Source organism: Lathyrus oleraceus, chromosome 7, assembly GCF_024323335.1.
Source record: "Lathyrus oleraceus cultivar Zhongwan6 chromosome 7, CAAS_Psat_ZW6_1.0, whole genome shotgun sequence".
NCBI lineage: Eukaryota > Viridiplantae > Streptophyta > Magnoliopsida > Fabales > Fabaceae > Lathyrus > Lathyrus oleraceus.
The window spans coordinates 35,211,472-35,233,017 of NC_066585.1; the positions used below are offsets into that span (position 1 = coordinate 35,211,472).

At 35.1% G+C, this 21,546-nt stretch overlaps 1 protein-coding gene across 1 annotated transcript; it reads left to right on the plus strand.

Moving 5' to 3' along the window:
• The first annotated feature begins 1,492 nt into the window (after positions 1-1,492).
• Positions 1,493-21,498, plus strand: LOC127108448 (isoamylase 1, chloroplastic). Its single transcript, XM_051045915.1, has 18 exons — positions 1,493-2,064; positions 2,150-2,332; positions 2,455-2,547; positions 2,660-2,812; positions 3,449-3,540; positions 3,791-3,932; positions 4,013-4,120; positions 9,786-9,871; positions 10,328-10,399; positions 10,492-10,618; positions 11,100-11,186; positions 18,240-18,332; positions 18,643-18,798; positions 19,187-19,270; positions 19,427-19,507; positions 19,590-19,672; positions 19,741-19,858; positions 21,079-21,498. The coding sequence occupies exons 1-18, from the start codon at positions 1,711-1,713 to the stop codon at positions 21,340-21,342; spliced, it is 2,376 nt and encodes a 791-aa protein (XP_050901872.1). The 5' UTR covers positions 1,493-1,710; the 3' UTR covers positions 21,343-21,498.
• The last annotated feature ends 48 nt before the right edge of the window (positions 21,499-21,546 follow it).

The window sequence follows — 21,546 nt, forward strand, 5'->3', positions numbered from 1 at the left end:
TATTGAGAATATTCATATGAAATAAGAATCATTCAAAAATGTTGAGAATTAAAGAAGTTGTGATCCTTGGAGGCTTGACTTCAAAATGTTGACTTTTTGGTCAAACCTCTTAGAACAAGTTTGTGTACTTGAATTTTCCTTGCATTTCAAAGCACATGAGTGATCATATGAACTCAAAATAAAATTTCCTTGATAGCCTCTTGATTAAATTGCTCAAATCTTGAAGTTACTTATTGAAGAAGGAATGGAAATAAACACATGAACCTTTAACTTTCCTCGAGAAGTAAGCAACAAAACTTTGAGATGTTCTTGATTGAAAAGTTCTACGCTGCACAATAAACTTAAGGAAATAAAATATATTTTTGCTATTTTGATTAGTGGTTAGATAAGCAATTAACCATCTAAACACAAAGGTAAAACACCAACAAAAAGGTGCTTGGTGATCCTTGTAAGGAGCAAACCCAAAGATGAATAAGGGGGAGGATCAAGATGTGACATTGTTTGTGTGCAATGATGCAAATGATATGTGGGATCTTAGGGTTAAAAATTAGGGTATGACACAAAGGAGCCATGATTTGTTTCCATGGTAAGCAAGAGAAATGTCAGGTCTTAGTCTAGAGATAACATACCATACCTTGGACCTCAGAGACGAGATCCCTTATGTGGTACAACGTAGGCAAAAACACTAATAGAAAAAGGTCGAAGACACAAAGAAGGTCATAGATGAGATCCTCAAGGCCAGATTCATAACTGAGGCGTGGTACACAACCTGGCTCTCCAACATATTAATAGTGAGGAAAGCTAACAAGAAGTGGTCCATATGCGTTAATTATTTAGATCTAAATAGGACATGTTCTAAATACTATTATCCACATCCTTACATCGATAAACTCATCAAAATCTCATATGGATTCAAACTCTTATCCTTTATGGATGCTTACTCAAGGAATTATCATATACCATTTGATAATTTTGATCGTAGTAAGACAAATTTCATGACGAATGAATGAAATTTTTGCTACAAGCATACCCTTTGACCTCAAGAAAGTTGTAGCAACATACCATTGAATAATGAACAAGGTCTTTAAAAATAAGATAAGGGACATGTTAAAGGTTTATATGGATGACATGGTTTCAAATCCAAAAAACAAGAAGAACATACGACTCACTTAGAATTTATATTCAAAGAAGTGATAAAATATGGGATGTGGCGGAACCCTGAGAAATGCACTTTCAAAATAAAGTCTCAAAAATTCTTAGTATTATCTCATAAAAAGAAAGATATATGGAAATTCGCTCAAATGTCAGACAATGGTTAACATAACAGTCCGCCAGGCCCAAAAGATCAATGAAATGTTAATCACCTTATATTAGTTTATCTACGCATGAACACATCATGCAACCAATAATTTTTATTTTTCTTTTAATTTAAAAAAGTTTAACATGATTTGTACTACTACTACTAATAAAATACAAGAAATTAACGGTTGAAAACAAAGGTGAGTGGGCCAAGAGAAAGCGCGAAGGAACAACAAGCACCGTCTTTGTCTCTGTTGTCAAGTCTCTCCATTCACAAAGCTGCTCATATATGCTTCTTCAAGAGAATCAATGACTACTAGAGTCCACACACACTCACACCCCTTCCAAAACCCTGCATTGCATTCATTCCCAATTTTCCATCCTCACTTTCATTTCTGATCAAAATTCGCAATGTATTCTCTCTCTCCTCCGCACACCACCACCACCTCCATTTCTCACTCTACAACACATGCTCTCATCAACAAAACCAAATTGCTCGAACTTCACAATCACAACCACAGTAGAATCTCCATCACCATTTCCTCCAAGTCAAATTCGAACAAGACCTTCGCTATCGGAAATCGTGTCGGCGTTGAAACTGAAATAGCGGTTGTTGAAATTCACAAGCCTCAATTCGAAGTTTCCAGAGGCTTCCCCTCTCCTTTCGGTGCTACTGCTCAAGAAGACGGAGTCAATTTCGCCATTTACTCTCTCAATGCACACTCAGCTACTCTCTGTTTGTTCACTCTTTCTGATTTCAAAAACGTCTGTCATAATTCAGTTCAATTTCAACATTTTCAAAATTCTCCGAGTTTTTAGGGTTTTGATTTTTGATTTATTTTTGTTGCAGAATAAAGTGACGGAGTACATTGCACTTGATCCGTTGGTGAATAAAACGGGATGTGTTTGGCATGTGTTTCTAAAAGGAGATTTTAAAGATATGCTCTATGGATACAAATTTGATGGCAAATTTTCTCCTCAACAAGGACACTACTATGATTCTTCTCGTGTTTTACTTGATCCTTATGCAAAAGTTAGTCTTACAAGAAAGCCTCATCGATAATTAGTTTGATTTTCTTTGAAATATTGTATTGCATGCATGGTTTGTGCCGTGTAGACCCTTTTATGATTATGATATACTACTGATTTGTGTAGGCTGTTATAAGCAGAGGTGAATTTGGGGCTGTTGGACTTGATGGTAACTGCTGGCCCCAAATGGCTGGCATGGTACCTTTCGATCCTGAGGAGGTACTTTTATTTTTCTATTTTTTTATTTATAGCTGTTTTGTTTGCTTAAATTCTTAGTTTGAAGACTGTATAGTGTTTAATTGACTTTTTCCTTGTCATGCAATGTGTTTAGTTTGACTGGGAAGGAGACTTGCCGCTGAAATATCCACAAAAGGATCTTATTATATATGAAATGCATGTGCGAGGGTTTACAAAGCATGAGTCGAGCAAGACCGAGTTTCCCGGTACTTATCTTGGTGTAGTGGAGAAGCTTGATCACTTAAAGGTGAAGTTTCTGATCATTTTCTGAATGACTTTAATAGATCCTTGTGACATTTCTACCGATGCCTTTAATTTTGGTAATAGAAAATGTTGATTTCTATTTGTCCTATTCTGTGGGTTGAAAAGTAGTTTATCAAAAGAGGAAGCTTACTCTCCACAGGAGAAGAAATCGCGACCTCTAAAAACGAGTTATTGATAATTTGATGAACTAGATGGTAAGTTGAGGGAGAATCAGAATAAAAAAGCTACTGGTATTTCTCTGATGATGATATTTTTTATCAAATAGGTTCTGATGAAATCCTCAGTGGTAGATGGAAAGACTCATTATGTATTTTTGTTTAGGGAAAGGAAAAGGAATGTCTTTTCTTCTTCCGTGACATATCATATAATCACGGTGCATGATTGTAAATGAACTTGATCAAGGAACCAGAAGGAGACTGAGCTGACTCATCTGCCATCAGTATGTTTGGACAATTGAGTCTCCAAGCCTTAGTGCCCTGTGTTATTGTTGGATCTATAATATCTGTTTTATGAACATGGGATTGCATTATTTGTTTTTTCATTTTATTGCATTACTACATAAAGCAGACATGAAGTTCCTGATGAAACTGTTTGCATTTGGCATTATTCATTTTTGCAGGAGCTTGGAGTAAATTGTATAGAATTAATGCCATGTAATGAGTTCAATGAGCTGGAATACTACAGTTACAATGCTGTACAAGGGGACTATAGGTAAGAGAGTCATTTGGTGATGAAATCATTATCATTCTTACCAATGACTTCTGATTGTAAGATCTTCTTGTCAGATGTTAATCACAGTTAGCCATTTATTTGTATCATTGTCATTTTAACCATTAATGCTTTGCATAAAATATGAACTAATTGAATGTTATTCTACATTTGTGGCTCATATGATTCTTATTTTAACTTCTCTTTAGTTTTATCTCAAGTATATGATAAACCTGTTTCATTTTTCTTAAAGGGTCAATTTTTGGGGGTATTCAACCATCAATTACTTTTCACCAATGATCAGATACTCATCAGCTGGCACACAAAACTGTGGCCGTGATGGGATTAATGAAATTAAGTTCCTCATCAAAGAGGCGCACAAGCGAGGAATAGAGGTGCTCAGTTTTGCATATAGTTTATTGTTTCTTTTTTTTATAGATTAAATTATGATTTCATTGCTGTATTACTGGAGCAGGTTATTATGGATGTTGTTTTCAATCATACAGCTGAAGGGAATGAAAAGGGTCCCATTATTTCTTTCAGAGGAGTTGACAATGGCGTGTATTATATGGTAGCACCCAAGGTATTCCTAAACATTCTTATTTTCTTTCAGCTATTTGGTTGGAAATTTTGAAGCCTTGGAGCAACTCAAATCATAAAGAAAAAGGTCGGTAAAATCATATAAATGAAATTCCTGATGAAAATAGTTTTGATTAGGAATGTTTAAGCAAAATTAGCTACTAAACCAGTTAATAGTTGATCAATGACTAGTCGGTAAACACTCACTATCTAAATTAATCACCTGAGTGATTATTTGACTATTCATGAACCGGAACCAATTTCATAGAAACCAGTTACTGAACAAGATTGTATTTCTCATTAATTGAAACAATGAAGGATACAATGACTTATATATGGCTAGAAAGAAATAGCTGGGAAAAGTTAACAACCTAACAAGCATAACAGCTAGAATAATAAAGATTAATCTAAATACTGGAAAATATGATGACTAATTACTACTAATAGCCCCCCTTAAGTTGGAGAATGTAGGCTTAATATTCCCAGATTACAAAAAATTGCAGAAAAAAGAAGAGGTTGACGATGTAATTGGAAGAAGATGAAAAAGGACAGCTTGAAGTTGTTGATGAACGATGTGACTGTCAATGTTAAGATGTTTAGTACGCTCATGAAAGGTAGATTCATGGCAATACGTCGAGCAGAGTTTCTGTCGCAGTATAAGAGTGCTGGTTTGGTGAATGAAATTTGCAAATCATTAAGCAAGTAAGCCACTGAATTTCACATGTGGTAGATGCGAGAGCCCTGTATTCAGCTTCGGATGACAAATGAGATACGGTAGTTTTCTTTTTAGAATACCGGGAAATTAATAAGGAACCCAGGAAAATACAGAAACCGGTCGTTGATCTTCAAGACACAGGGCAAGTATCCCAGTCAGAGTCGCCGAAAGCCTAGAGATGCACAGGAGAATCAGAGGAGAAAAACAGACCATGAGCAGGAGCACCTTTAATGTAATGAACAATTCTCAGAGCGGCTTCATAATGATTTGTAGTGGGATGTTGCATTAATTGACTTGTGTTGAATGGCCAAGCTTATGTCAGGACAGATATTGGTTAAATAAAGTAAACGACCAATCAAACGTCTAAAGGAAGTTGGATTATGAGGAGGAGACGTTGTATCAAATAGAGGCTTTGAGTCTTTTATCATGGAGTAGCAACTGGTTTGGCTGCTAGCAGCCCTGGATCGGCCAGAATATCTAAGGCATACATGTGTTGACTTAGGTGAATTCCTTTGTTGGTGCACAAAACTTCAAGACCAAGAAAGTACTTGAGATTGTCTAACTCTTTGAAGCGAAAGGTGGAAAAGTATTTAGTTTAGCGACAGGAGAAAAAGTATCATGGAAGTTTACCCCTTTCTTGTTGAGTGTAGTCTTTGACCACAAGGCGAGCTTTATAGCATAACACAGTGCCATCAGCTTTATGTTTGATACGATATACCCTTTGACAACAAGTAGAAACCTTGTCCTGGCAATGCTGTTAGATATCAATAGGGATGCTCATGGATGGTTAATTTCAATAACCAATCCATAACCATAAATAATCTATATGTTATTATCGGTTATTAAAATCATTTGGCATAACCGGATTTTATTTTGTAAAATGATTATAAATCAGTTATTAACCGGTTATATCCCTAACCAATTTTATAACCGGTTATATCCCTAACCAATTTTATAACCAGTTATTTTTTTTTTAATTTTAAGAAAAAAATCTATTTTAAAAAAAAATCGTATTTTTTTATTTTTAGGAAAAAAAACTTTTTTTTTTATTTACTGAAAAAATAATTTTTAATTTTTTTTTTCCTGAAAAATGTTTTGTTTTTCAAAATAAAAACAAATTTTTTAAAAAATAAATATTTTTTTTATTTTCAAAAGAAAAAAATATTTCAATTTAAAAAAAATAAAAAAAATAATTTGGTTTTTATTTTGGATATGGATATCCAAAATATGGATTTGGTTAAAACCATATTAATAACATATCCAAAATATCAATTTGGTTAAAACCATACTAATAATTAACTAGTTTTTAATAACCGGATTTGGATATGGATAATTTAAATAACCGGTTAATTTGAGCTCTCCTAGATACCAAGTGTTAGTGGCAAGGGCTTGAAGTTCATTGTTCATGCCATCAATCCATTGTGGGATTTGATAGCCTGCTTGTAAGTTTGTGGTTCAATAGCATTGGATGCGGAGAGTGTTTAATCAAGATGAGGAGATAATTTGTGGTAAGATAATACAGAATGCAAATGATACATCAAGACAGTTTTAGGTTTAAGTTAACAATGGAAATCTTTGAGGTATCTAGGAGCTTTTGTAGTCTTATATGATCCTCTGAGGTTGGTGTTTTCAATAGTTTGGTTTTGATTAGAATTAGGAATATGAGGTGGCAGAGGAGCAGCAGTAGAGATTGGTGCAGTGGTTGGTGAAGGCACGGTTTGAGAAGCAGAAAGAGGTATGTTGCAAGTTGCAGGATCAGAAGGATCACCAAACAGAAAAATGGAATAATCTTCAGCTGCAGAGTCAATACTAACAAGAAAATAGTCAATAACAGCATAAGGGAAAGTGGATTCATAAAAAGCAGCATTGCGAGAAATTTCTCTAGTAGATAGATCAAAGCCGACATAAACTTTGGTACCAATTTTGAAACCTAAGAAGATACATTATCCAGCTCTTAGTATCAAGTTTAGTACGACGCCGTTCCAAGATAGAGATATATCATAAAGATCCAAAAACTTTTAGTTCAAGAAAAGTGGGTTGTTGTTCATAAAGTATTTCAAAAGGAGTCTTGTTGTTCAAAACAAGACTAGGTAATCTATTTATCTGGTAAACAGCATGCAAAACAGCATAGGACCCGAAATATTTGGGAAGTTTGCCATGGAAAAGAAGGCTTCTATAACATTAAGAATGTCACCATGCTTCCTTTCAACAAGGAAATTTTGTTGAGGAGTAGCAACACAAGAAGTTTGATGAAAAATGGCAAATTTTATAATAAAACTCATTACCAAGAAATTCAGATCCATTGTCGGATCTAACAGATTTGATAGATTTATTAAGTTGAGTTTTTGATAAGAATAACAAAATTTTGTAACAAAGATCTTGTTTCATACTTAGCGGTCATTAAGAAAATCCTATAACACCTAGTATGATCATCAACAATAGTAAGGAAATACTTATTGCCATGTAAAGATGAAATCGAAAGAGGTCCCCATATGTCAACATCAACTAAATCAAAAACATGTAAAGTATCAGTAGAACTTAAAGGAAAAGTAGTTTGCATTGCTTAGCATAATGACAAGAATAACAAATGTGTTTATTATCATATTTGACATAAGGAAAAACATTACACAATTGATCAAGAACTTTATTTGAGGGATGTCCAAATCCATAATGCCAAGTATCAAAAGAAGAAATTGAACTTTTAACAGTAAAGGTAGCAAAATTAGATGAAACTTTAGGCAAAGGATTTTCAATACAGTAAAGATCATTGAGAAGTCTAGCAAGTCCAATCATCTTCAAACTTGTAACCTCCTGAATATGGCAAATAGATTCAAGAAAAGTTAATGTGCAAGTAGAATTACAAATAAGGAGATGAACAAAGACAATATTCAATTTAAAAGTTGGTAATTAGAGAACATTATAAAGTTTCAAAGAAGGTGAAGACTCAACAGTGCCAGAAAATTTTTAACGACAACCGATCCATTTGGTAAAGAAACATTAATAGGATTGATTTTGCGAAAAGAAGTGAAGTATGTTTTGGAATGGGTATCATGATTAGTTGCCCCACTATCAAGAATCCAACAATCTTTTGCAGAATCAATGATACCTGTTTCAGCAGTTGAATTTTGACGATTCACCGAAGAATGGAGTGGATCAATATAGGCAGGGTTAACATTGTGACCAGACACATGATTAGATTGGAGGAATTGTCCAACAAAGACAGAAGTTACTTGATTTGTTTAGCATTCAATTGAGGGTTAAAAGAGTCATGTGCAACATCAGTGGAGGAGACTTTGGAATTAAGATTTTCATCAGAAACAGTGCTGTTATTGACAATCTATCGAGGCTTAGGTTTATACCCAGGGGGAAAACCATATTTGATGTAGCAAGTGTCAACCGTGTGACCTAGACGTGTGCAAAAGGTGCATTGCTTTGGTGGATCATGATTCTCAGAAGGATGATGGCCACGACCTTGAGCGCAGTTACCGGTGTCAGAGGCATTGGAGAGAATATTCGAATCTGGAATTGCAGAAACAGTAGGGCTTGGTTCTTGTTGGAGAACCAATGAGAAAACTTTATTGATGGAGGGAAGGGGATCCATGAGAAGAATTTGAGAACGCACTATATTGTAATTTTCACCTAACCCTTTGAGGAAACAAATCACCAACTCGGAGTCTCGCTGCTGCTTGATAATCTCGAATGCACCGCAATTACAAGGTGTTTGACAAGAGCATGATGGCAAAGGATGAAGATCCTCAAGATCTTCCCAAGAAGTTTTAATGGAGTCAAAGAATTCGGAAATTGAACGTTCACCTTGCTTTGCAGAGTGAATATCTTGCAAAAGGTCCAAGAGGCAAAAGTGATTGCCTTTGGTGAATTGTTTCTTTAATTTTTCCCAAAGAACCCTAGCATTTTCAATGCATTCCACACTTTGAGCGATTGAAGGTGTGAGAGATCGAAGAATCCAAGAGATTACAAGGCTGTTACATCTTTCCCAGGTATCATAAAGAGGATCAGATTCCGGTAACGGTGGTAATTTTCCATTGATGAATTGTAACTTGTTCCTTGCATGAAGCGCTTGCTTCATACCACGGCTCCATGTGTGGTAATTGCTGTTGTTCAATTGCGGCGAGACCAAAGCCATTTCTGGATTTTCTCCGGGCTGAATGTAATAAGGAGAAGAATGAGATGTAGATGGATCTTCTGTGTGATGAATCGAAGAATCATGGTGTGAATTGGACGGAGACGAAGAACTTCCGTCTTCCATTGGAAACGAAGAAGAAAAGAAAGTTTTTCTGTTAAGATATCACTGATACCATATCAGAGAAAGAAGTTACGGAACAAGATTGTATTTCTCATTAATTGAAAGGATACAATGACTAGAAAGATCAAAGCCGGGAAAAATTGTTAACAACCTAACAACCATAACAACTAGAATAATAAAAATTAATCTAATTACTAGAAAATAGGATGACTAATTACTCCTAATAACCAAAAATATCTTTTTCATAATTTTCCAAAAAAAGTTGATGATTATCATTTTTCAAATTTATTTATATGTAATACATATAAATCCATTTAGCATGTTTTATTTTTGGTACACCTGATTTGGGATTTAGTTCTAATTTATTGGCTACACATCATGCTTCGATAGGTTAGTGCATTAAGTATACAGAAGTAACAACCGAATTCCAATGAGAAAAGAAAGTTCTTACTTTCCTGCATGATAACAGCTAAGAATCAGGATTAAATACCATCCATCCAGCAAACCGGAAATCTTTGTTAGCCAACACTATTATTTCAAAATACTCGTCTGTACTTTTTAAGGCTTGTACTTAGTATGCAGATTGAGTTTTAATGGTTCTTTGGCTGTTTTCAAATTTAATTATTTCTTCATTTTTTGATTCTTTTAAACCATTGGTAATGTCAACTAGGCCCACTTTCATGTCTTTAGGGGGAATTCTACAATTATTCAGGATGTGGGAACACATTCAATTGCAACCATCCAGTTGTACGGAAATTCATAGTGGACTGCTTAAGGTATGTTTACAATGATTATCAAGGATATATTTTATAAAAAAATTATTCATGAAAAATTTTAATTCTAAAATAATTCATTTAAAACCTTTTAATGTATATTATCTCTTTCAATTCTCAATTGAAAAACCTTTTGTCAGTTATCAAAAGATTGTTGACTTATTGTGTCGATTGGCATTTACATGCTTGTATACATTGCCACTCCCTAAACTTACATGCATATATAAAATCTAGATCCCAGATTAATGATTTTATGTTTTGTAGCGTATCACTTCTAACATAATTTACTTCAACAATGTTATGTCTTTTGCTCCATTATATTTTTAGTATATAATTGTATATTCTTTACATTTATTTCACTACACACTGGTCAGATTTGTTTCAATTTTTATTTACAAGGGTTTAGAAGTTGCTGCCATATAAGATTGAAGACCTTATTAATTTTCTCTCGTGCAACAGATATTGGGTAGCAGAAATGCATGTTGATGGTTTTCGCTTTGATCTTGCTTCCATCATGACCAGGGGTAGCAGGTTATATATACTATAATAATGCATTAGTAGTTGGTACTGAAATTGAATGATGCATCTTATTGTACTTATTTTCATTTCCTGTCTGTTACTAGTCTATGGAACGGAGTTAATGTATTTGGTACTCCAATAGAAGGCGACATGCTGACAATTGGAACCCCTCTAAGCAGCCCACCATTGATTGATATGATCAGTAACGATCCAATACTTCGTGGAGTGAAGGTTTTTCTACTTACATAGTTCTGTTAAATTAATTACAACTGTAATCCCTCTAAGCAGCCCACCATTGATTGGCTCATTGTATCCTCCGGCTGCATTGAGCAGATTGCATTCAATTACAAAGGGCAGCATTGTCCTGCATTCTTCATTCTTTCAGTTTATCCTAAATCTTCCTATCATAGTCAGTTTAATCCTATCAGGCACTTAACGATAATAGTTATTAACTAGTTTCACTTTTGGCACTTGAATAGTCTCATATAATAGGATGCCTTTTAAGGTAGTGTTTCCTTCTGGGTGCTGTTTATTTTCTAGCCTCACCTAGATTGATTGCCTAACGACAGTAGGCAAGTAGTCAGCTTGACCCGGGCATCCCTCAAAGTATTTTGATTGGTCATTGCAATCATTATTTATGATATAGATTAGTTTTCAGTTTTTCAAAAGCAGTAAGCTAAATATGCTCTATTTCTTAATTTCTCCTTTATAGCTTATAGCCGAAGCCTGGGATGCTGGAGGTCTCTACCAAGTTGGCATTTTCCCTCACTGGGGTATTTGGTCTGAATGGAATGGGAAGGTTAGTGCAGACATACAATTGTTGGATTCATATACTTATTTATTATTATGTGACTGGAAAATGCAAGGATGTAGTAGCATAGCTTCAATAGACTCATAACCCATTGTGGCAGTCCCCGACAATTTGGAGGCCCTGTTTCAATTTTAAAAATTGGCCCCAAATGAAAAGGAAGGTAGAGAAATAATTGTTAGAAAATTCGGTAAAATTAAATGGATCCAGGACTGAATCGTGATTGAGAATCACTTTCCTTAAAAGTATTTCAAGCACTCTTTTATTATGTCTTAGAGTTGGAAAATGCCTACAAGCCGCCACTAGCGCCTCTACGCCCCCGGTCCCGGTGTCACCGGTGGCAACACCGGCGAGGGTCCATTGGTTGTGTCAAGTGGCATAATGCTTGGGACCACCACATGTCCATGTGGCACCTTATTCTTTTTGTTCCTTTGGTGAGTTAAAGTTCCAAAGCATTTATAAATGCTTTAAAGGATGTCTCCACTTTCTATGTGGGACTTAAAGCAAAGCATTAAATGCTATTTAACTCTTTTGTCATTTTGGAACTAATATTGCAAAACAATTTCCAACAATCCCCCACTAGTTCTAATAATGACAAAAATCATTCCAGATAGTGAAATATAAAAAAGTGTTAATACAGTTAGGTATCTTTCGATTTTAAACTTAACCTTAGTGAGGATAACGCAAAGTTTAATCGGAATGTTTGGTAGCAAAGCTTTTAAACCATTAATCCATGGGATCAGACCGGCGTTACCTTACACACACTCTTTAAAGGTTCTTCCTTTACATATCTCGCTTAGCACTTATTTATGGCCATATGCTATCCTTTTCATGAATTTTTCATGAGAGAAACTCCAACTCTCACTTTGAGACGGCACCATCTCAAAATTCACATAGGTGAGGTTCATATAGCATCCTTTCCAATAGATACTCTTCTTCGTTAATGAACTTCATTAAGAGGTTTTGGAAACCTCAACCCTCAATTCAACACAGTTAACCTTATTTCCCAACAAATTCTTGACTTACATCCAATTCAACGACTTGTTGTTACCCATTGAATCTTGAAGTTAATGTTTTGTTAACATAAGATTGGGTTGCTGCCGCTGTCGGAACTTTTATTTAAGGAGTTTCAACCCCATTCCTCTCGAGGTTGTTCGTACTAAGTCTCTGGCCAGTGGCTTAGTAAACGGATCTGCTAAGTTATAGCATGTTCGTATGTAGGTGAGTGAAATGATTCCATCCTTAATCAATTTTCTTACGAACGAATGTCTAAGTCCTATATGTCTAGACTTTCCATTATACACTTCGCTGAATGCTCTTGCTAATGTGGCTTGGCTATTGCAATGTATCATCACTTTTGAGACATTGTCTTTAGTCAATGGAACTTCCAACAGAAGATCCCTCAACCATTCCGCTTCTTGACCGGCGGAAGCGAGAGCCACGAACTCTGATTCCATGGTCGAAAGTGTAATGCATGTTTGTTTCTTGCTCTTCCAAGAAATTGCTCCACCAGCAAGTGTAAATATCCATCCAGTTGTAGATTTATGGTCTCCAACATTAGATATCCAACTCGCATCAGTGTATCCTTTTAATATGGCAGGGAACCTTCCATAGTGAAGACCAAGGTCCTTGGTTTTCAGTAGATAGCCAAAAATCCTTGTAATTGCCTTCCAATGTTCATTACTTGGATTGCTAGTAAATCGACTCATTTTACTGACTGCAAATGATATGTCGGGTCTGGTACATTGCATTAGGTACATTAGACACCCTATTGCACTTGCATATTCCAATTGAGCCACTGATCTTCCATTATTCTTTTGAAGTTTGTTGGCATGATCAAATGGAGTGGTTACTTCCTTAAAGTTTAGATGTTTAAACTTATCAAGCATTTTCTCAATATAGTGGGTTTGACTAAGTTCATAACCCCCACTATTTCGCTTAACCTTGATCCCTAAAATTGTGTCAACAAGTCCAAGATCTTTCATCTTGAAAGTGGATGTTAGAAACTTCTTTGTTTCTAAGATTCCTTTTAAATCATTACTAATGATCAACATATCGTCGACATAGAGACAAAGGAATATTACAGTGGTTTTGCACGTCTTTGTGTATAAACACTTGTCACAAGAATTAGGAATAAATCCATTTGAGAGTATTACAGAGTCAAATTTTTGATGCCACTGTTTTGGTGCTTGTTTTAGTCCGTATAAGGATTTGACAAGTTTACACACCTTTTGTTCATTTCCAGGAAGCAGGTAGCCTTCCGGTTGTTCCATGTAGATTTCCTCATCGAGATCTCCATTTAGGAACGCTGTTTTAACATCCATCTGATGGATTATAAGATCATTCAAAGATGCTAAGGCAAACAACAATCTAATAGTAGTTGTTCTTGCTACTGGTGCGTATGTGTCGAAGTAATCTATGCTTTCTTTATGTCTAAATCCTTTTGCCACTAATCTGGCTTTATAAGTGTTTAGAGTACCATCGCTATGGTATTTCTTCTTAAACACCCACTTGCATCCAATGGGCCTTGATCCCTTAGGTAAGTCAACAAGTTCTCAAGTGTGGTTTGATACAATTGAATCCATTTCATCTTGGATAGCATCTTTCCAAAAAGTGGAGTCCCTTGAAGTTATTGCTTCCTTATAAGTTTTTGGATCATCTTCCACTTGAAGAATAATCGGAATGCGTTGAACAAAGTTCTTACAATTTCCCTCAACAAGATAAAAGGAAATAGATTGAGAATCAATCTCATCTGGTCCTAGATTCTTTGTTTTCCGAATTCTCTTGCTTATCCTAGGCTCGGGTTGTGGTTCAATGATTATAGGAGTGCCTTCAGTTTGTATTTCTACAATCCGAGAAGAGTTATCTTCATGAGATTCTTTATTAGTGGCCGACTCCGATCCTTTATCCTTTGTGATAAGGTTTTCAAAGAATTCTACATCCCGGGATTCAACAATTATATTAGATTCTAGATTTAAGAGTCTATATGCTTTACTGTGTTGTGCATATCCTACAAAAGCACATCTTATTCCTCGAGGACCCAACTTGGTTCTTTTAGGGTCCATGTTTTTGTAGTATGCCACACACCCCCACATTTTAAAGTAACCGATATTTGGCGCTCTGCCTTTCCATGACTCATATGGAGATATACCAGTTTTCTTTAACGAAATTCTATTGATTATATGACAGGCGGACAATAATGCCTCACCCCACAAGTTAAGGGGTAATTTAGAATGCATCAACATGGCATTCATCATCTCTTGATATGTTCGATTCTTTCTTTCTGCCATGCCATTTTGTTGCGGTGTTTGTGGTGCCGAACATTCATGTATTATACCGTGCTCTTCACAGAATGCATCAAATTCAATTGAAAAGTATTCGCCGCCCCTATCACTTCTAAGGACCTTTATACTTTTATTTAATTGATTTTCGACTTCTGCTTTATAAGTCTTAAAGGCATTAAATGCATCATCTTTATGCTTTAAGAGATATACATGAGTGTATCTAGAGGAATCGTCTATGAATGTAATAAAGTATCTATTCCCTCCACGTGTCAACATGCCATTAAATTCGCACAAATCTGAGTGCACAAGATCAAGTAATTTCGTTTTCCTTTCAACACTTTTGAAAGGCTTCTTAATCATTTTTGATTCAACACATAATTCACATTTTTTGAAATCCTTTATATTACATGAAATTAGTCCAGATTTAATTAGTCTCTTCATAGAACTAATACCACAATGTGCTAATCTATTATGCCATAAAGAAATGGAATCAAGCATGTAAGCGGAATTAGAAATTTTATTAATAATATTATCATTAGTACATAGTTTGATCATTCCCTCTGCGGAATATCCTTTTCCAATGAATACACCATTACGGGTCAAAATAAGTTTGCCCGATTCATATACAGATTTAATACCCGGTTTTCCCAATAAATCCCCACTAACAAGATTCCTATTCATGTCTGAAACATGAAGCACATTTACAAGTGTAACTTTCTTTCCAGAAGTGAAGTTAAGTTCGACCGAACCGGTTCCAACAACTTTAGAGCGGACTTCATTTCCCATTTGTACCTCTTGTCCATCAATTGCTTCAGAATAGGTTTTGAATGCAGCCTTGTCATAAGTAACATGCACCGTAGCACAAGTGTCATACCACCAACCTTGAACTTTTCCTTTGATTGCCATAATTTCGCTCACTGTAGCAATTATGTCATCATCTGATCGAATTGCATTGATCTCATTTTTTGCTTTATTTTGTCTGCAATCTCGAGCATAGTGTCCAGGTTTACCGCATACGAAACATCCGTTCTTTGGACCTTTATGACCGCCAGAGTTTTTGAACTTGTTATGTTCTTTCTTTGGTCCAAGATGACTCTTCATGCCATCATGTCTCTTCTTTCCCTTGTTGGTCACAACGTTTGTTTTGAAATGAGTAGGGGGTTCTGATTTCTCCCTCTCCTTCGATTCCTCCTCGATTCGAAGATGTTTCTGAATTTTCTCCAAGGAGAAGTCCTCGGAACTGTGCAACAATTTCTTTCGGTAGCCTTTCCATGAAGGTGGTAATTTTGCAATAATTGCACCGACTTGGAAGGTCTCAGGGATGTTTATTTTTACTGCCTTTATTTTATTGACCAGAACTTGCAATTCATGCACTTGGGGAAGAATGGGCTTAGAATCTAAGAATTTAAAATCGAAATATTTAGATATTAAGAACTTCTTCGTACCTTCCTCTTCAGCCTTGAACTTGAATTCTAGTGCCTTCCATATTTCTGTTGCCGATGGATTGTCTGTGTAGAGGTCGTAGAGACGATCAGATAAAGTATTCAGAATGTGTCCACGGCAAAGCAGTTCGTCCTCCTTGCGTTTCTTGCGCTCCTTCTTGAGTTCTTCCGAATCATTTTCTGTTGGTTCAGGTATTGGTTGTAGGTCTGGATCAAGAACATAGTGAACCTTCAGGGCAGTCAATAGGAATGTCATCTTGTCTTGCCATCTTGTGTAATTTGTTCCATCAAATCGATCTAACTTGACAAGATCCTGGTTCATCACTTTGATGCTTGAAACAGCAGCGTCTGAAGCCATTATATTACTAATACTTTTAAGATTGTTAGAAAATTCGGTAAAATTAAATGGATCCAGGACTGAATCGTGATTGAGAATCACTTTCCTTAAAAGTATTTCAAGCACTCTTTTATTATGTCTTAGAGTTGGAAAATGCAAGAACACTCAGGATAATATCAGCCTTAATTTCGAGTCTGCACAAGACAAGTGAAGAACCCGAAATGCAAGGAAGGTTTTTCTGGAATTTGGAAGAGAAAACGTTTTTAGTTCTTGTGTTATTTTTCTGAATAGAATCATATATTTATAGGAGATATGGATGTTGTTTCAAAAGTTTGCAACCTTTGATGAAACAACACCATTTCACCATAAAACACAATGTTTCATATATGACACTATTTCATGAAAAGATATGAAAATTGAATTCAAAATTCAAACAAAACAATAACTAAAATTCTGAGGCTATTCGCGGCGTTAATGAGGCGGCTCTCCGGCGGCCGGCCTTCGGCCGGCATGCTGCGTTTTTATTAGTGCTCAGAATTTTAGTTATTGTTTTGTTTGAATTTTGAATTCAATTTTCATATCTTTTCATGAAATAGTGTCATATATGAAACATTGTGTTTTATGGTGAAATGGTGTTGTTTCATCAAAGGTTGCGAACTTTTGAAACAACATTCATATCTCCTATAAATATATGATTCTATTCAGAAAAATAACACAAGAGCTAAAAACGTTTTCTCTTCCAAATTCCAGAAAAACCTTCCTTGCATTTCGGGTTCTTCACTTGTCTTGTGCAGACTCGAAATTAAGGCTGATATTATCCTGAGTGTTCTTGCATTTTCCAACTCTAAGACATAATAAAAGAGTGCTTGAAATACTTTTAAGGAAAGTGATTCTCAATCACGATTCAGTCCTGGATCCATTTAATTTTACCGAATTTTCTAACAATAATATCACATCTTTGCACTTTTTAGTACCACGGGTAACTACATTGTATATTAAGTTAAAAACATGTTTTCTTACCACTATGTTAACTAGCTTACATTGTATATTAAGTTGAACAACTAATATTTATATATTTATTTCAGGTTTATAATTTATAAAAGATAATTTTGAGGCCCCTAGTTTTTGGAGGCCAGTGGGCCTGGTTGCCCTATTCCAAGGCCTGCCCTATATGCTACATTGCCACTAAAATATTTAAATTTATCAAAATTACAAACACATATCCAAATGTGTGTTTTGCTATTATTATGTATAGATCAAGTTATTTAGTGAAAAATATAAAAGACTAAATAGTTAACTGACAATATTTAAAATCCAAAATAACTAATAAAAGAAGCATTTAAGTTTGTTTGTTATTCAAATATATTTAATGACTTTTATAACACTTTCTCACATATATAAAATGTAAAACAAAAAAATAGTGGAAACACAATCTATAATATAGATTGAGTTTAATGGTTATGCAACTTTCATCCAATAGGAATTCATCACTCAGCCATGTCACACCAATAATTTAAAAATTACAATATGATTTGGCTGGATACACGATGATTATTGGTTGACAGTGTAAAATTAATTTACACCGTCAATGTATTCTCATATAGGTTTTTTTTGTCACATCGTTTTTTTATTGTATTAAGTATTAAAAATATTACTTTTCAAAATTAAGTGTAGACCATTATCAACACAACCCACAACTTGGACAACTTGGACCTGTCTCTGGATGATAGTATATAACTCTAATATAAATAAATGAAAAATATAGAGCATATTTTTTCATTGCCTCGGTTTATTAAAAAATTTAATCCCTTATAAGCTTAATCCCTTTGACTATTGTTGTTTTCCTCTACACTACATGCTCTATGTAGTTCATTACTTTCCGTATAAGCAAAATCTCTGTAACCTAATTGTATGTTATAAATGCACTTTTGTGATATCTACGAGCTATTTTAAATTAATGTGCCATTCTTGAATTTTTCAGTATAGGGACACAGTACGCCAGTTTATCAAGGGCACAGATGGCTTTGCTGGAGCATTTGCCGAATGTGTTTGTGGTAGTCCTAGTTTGTATCAGGTTTATTTGCTGTCTCATGTCACACTGCAGTAGCAGTTCCTTTAGATATTAACTCCCACTTCTATTATATTATTGATATGATGATTATTTTAGTTTTAATCATTGTCTTTTGAATTGTTTTTCTTCTTGATTTCAAATGTATACACTTAAACATCCTCTTTGACTGTCTTTGAACTTGTTCAATATATTTTATTGTCAAGGGATTGGTGTTTATTTCAGCTAAATTTTAACGTTCTTGGTTTTCTGTTGATATTCTATATATTTCTACCTTCTTTTGTGTGGAGGACATTACTCTATATTTTTGGCACAGGGAGGAAGAAAACCATGGAATAGTATTAACCTTGTATGTGCTCATGATGGCTTCACTCTAGCTGATTTGGTGACTTATAACAGCAAGCATAACTTGCCCAATGGAGAAGACAATAATGACGGAGAAAATCATAATAATAGCTGGAACTGTGGAGAGGTAGGTGTTTCTGCTTCAGAGTTGCATTAAAATAATTTTTCCTTCTAATTTTGTTTCCTACTGCTTTGTGTTACATCATACAAGATTACTAGACCAGTCTGACTATCATTAATATTACAAAGTTAATGATACCATCTAAAAACCAATATGAATTAGGCTTTTTAAACTGTGTCTAGAATGTTGTATCTCTTATCTCCCATCTGTGTGTTTACGCTAGCACATATAAAGCACTTTTGGGCTTAAATAATTACTGCTTAATGGGACACGACACACCTCACTTTCTGAACCCTTCAAATAGTTCCCTCAAAGTATTAGAATCTTAATCTACTTACACAGAAGGTAAATGATTTTATATTGAACGTTGATTTTATTTCTCAAATTAATCTAGGAGGGGGAGTTTGTCAGTGCCTCAGTAAAGAAATTGAGGAAACGACAAATGCGTAATTTCTTTCTTTCTCTCATGGTTTCCCAGGTAAGGCCCAGTCAAGTCAACTTAACAAAAATGATAGTTTTCTCAATAATTTTTTATCAGTTTTGTTGTTAAATTCATCAAGTTATTCCGATTTAAATGTAGATGATATTGTTGACAACACAGGTTTGCTTACTGACTTTTAGTTTATCTTATCAGGGAGTTCCGATGATACATATGGGTGATGAATATGGACATACAAAAGGGGGAAACAACAATACCTACTGTCATGATAATTATGTGATCCTCTTCTACTAGAATTTTTCAATGCACATTCCACTGTATTGTCAATTCCATTAACTTATCCTCAGCCTTTTTGCAGCTTAATTATTTCCAATGGGACAAAAAGGAAGAGTCCTCATCAGACTTCTTCAGATTTTGCAGCCTTTTGATCAAGTTTCGCCAGTAAGTACTTTTTGCATTCTTCTCGGACTCTAGCATTTTTTGCATGTTCTAATGCTGTAGTTCTGCAGAGAATGTGAATCGCTTGGTTTAGATGACTTCCCAACATCAGAGAGGCTGCAGTGGCATGGTCTTTTTCCTGTAACTCCAGACTGGTCTGAAACTAGCCGTTTTGTGGCTTTTACCCTGGTACGTACGTTGACAAAGAGATATAAGAATTCTGTTACTGGGAAAAAGCTATGGAATCACATCTTAGGATCTATTTCGGATGGTCTTTACCTAAAATGTAGAATTAGAACATGTTTCCTCTCTGCACTAACCAAACCTTGAGCCTACATGTTTGACAATGAACAACATACACTTAAGGAAAAGAAAGGTGAAATAATCTTGCAATGATAAGCACTAACCTAATGGATAAGCACTAACCTAGAAAGTTATATATTCTAAGAATACTAACAATCAATTTTGAATATCTACAAATTTACTTAATTCTACTCTCCTCCTCAAGCTGCAGCATGCATGTCATATCATATGCACCAAACTTTACAAACAGATTCAACCCGAGATCCCCTCAAAGATTTAGTAAAAATGTCAGCCAATTGATCATTTGAACCAACAAAATTAGTTGGGATTCCTCCTGAAAGAACCTTATTTTTTACAATGTGACACTATTATAAATACAAGCTGTGTGCTATGATACCATACTACTTTCTGTAATTTGTGTTTATACTCATACCACACAATTTGTATATTTATAATTGTGTTACAGTAAATACAACGAATGCCTAATGAATAAGCACTAATCTAGGAAGTTCTATATTATGGGAATACTAGAATATCTACAGATTAACTTAATTTTAACAAAGATGAAATATAAATTAGGCTAAAGCTACTCTACTTCTGGCAACAATAGAAAGCCTTTTTTGAGATAGTATCTATGCGCCTAGCCAGGTTTAGGAATAATCAGCATGATAAGGCTATAAGGAAAATGTAATTATATGCTTATTAGAATAGAAATCCCCTTGACAGAGATGCATGTTGACTTGAGAAAAGTTAGATCTCCTATTCCGACTGTTTGCTACGTATCCAATTCCATTGTTTTTAAATGCCAAATGTTTAATAATGTTATGGTGTCACTCGGTATGAAATATAAGTTGAGCTGATCCTCGACATATACTAATACCCCTCATGCAAAGCTGCCCTGCCCAGATTAGCATCACTAGGACTTTTGACCTCCCAGTAGCTTTGTTTACTGTCAACCTTTTTCCTTAAAATGTTCTATCCCTTAAGCTGTTTTAGTATACTGAAGCTGCTCCGCATTGAACTTATTTGTCTTCTTGAGTAACCTCTGCTTGGGTACTCCATATTCGACTAATTTCCCCCCTTATTTGGCATGAAAATCAACTCAGGTGGACTCGGTAAAGGGAGAAATTTACATTGCTTTCAATACGAGTCATCTACCTTTCACAGTTACCTTGCCAGAGCGTCCAGGATACAGATGGGAACCTCTCATAGACACCAGCAAGTCCGCACCATATGATTTCCTCACGCCTGATCTTCCTGGAAGAGATATTGCAATACAACAGTATGCTCATTTTCTTGATGCCAATATGTATCCCATGCTTAGTTACTCTTCCATCATCCTTTTGTGCACTCCCGATGTAAATGCCTAGCCTCGAGAATCCTGAGTTATGGAATCATGTATGATGGAAAAGTGGACGACTTGTATCTGCATTAATTTAGATATTTCATTTTGTATTTGATTTTCACTTCAAAAATTTATTTACTTTGAAGGATTTAAATAATAAAAAAAACATTAAGTTGATTAATATGCAATTGAATGAAGTGTTAGATACATTTGTGATAGAAAGGCAAAT

Excerpts from the sequence above, each read along its gene's own strand:
- LOC127108448 (XM_051045915.1), top strand. The coding sequence starts at position 1,711 with ATGTATTCTCTCTCTCCTCCGCACACCACCACCACCTCCATTTCTCAC. Across the intron at positions 2,065-2,149 it reads CTCTTTCTGATTTCAAAAAC|AATAAAGTGACGGAGTACAT; the intron begins GTCTGTCATAAT and ends TTTTTGTTGCAG. Across the intron at positions 18,799-19,186 it reads ATAGCTGGAACTGTGGAGAG|GAGGGGGAGTTTGTCAGTGC; the intron begins GTAGGTGTTTCT and ends AAATTAATCTAG.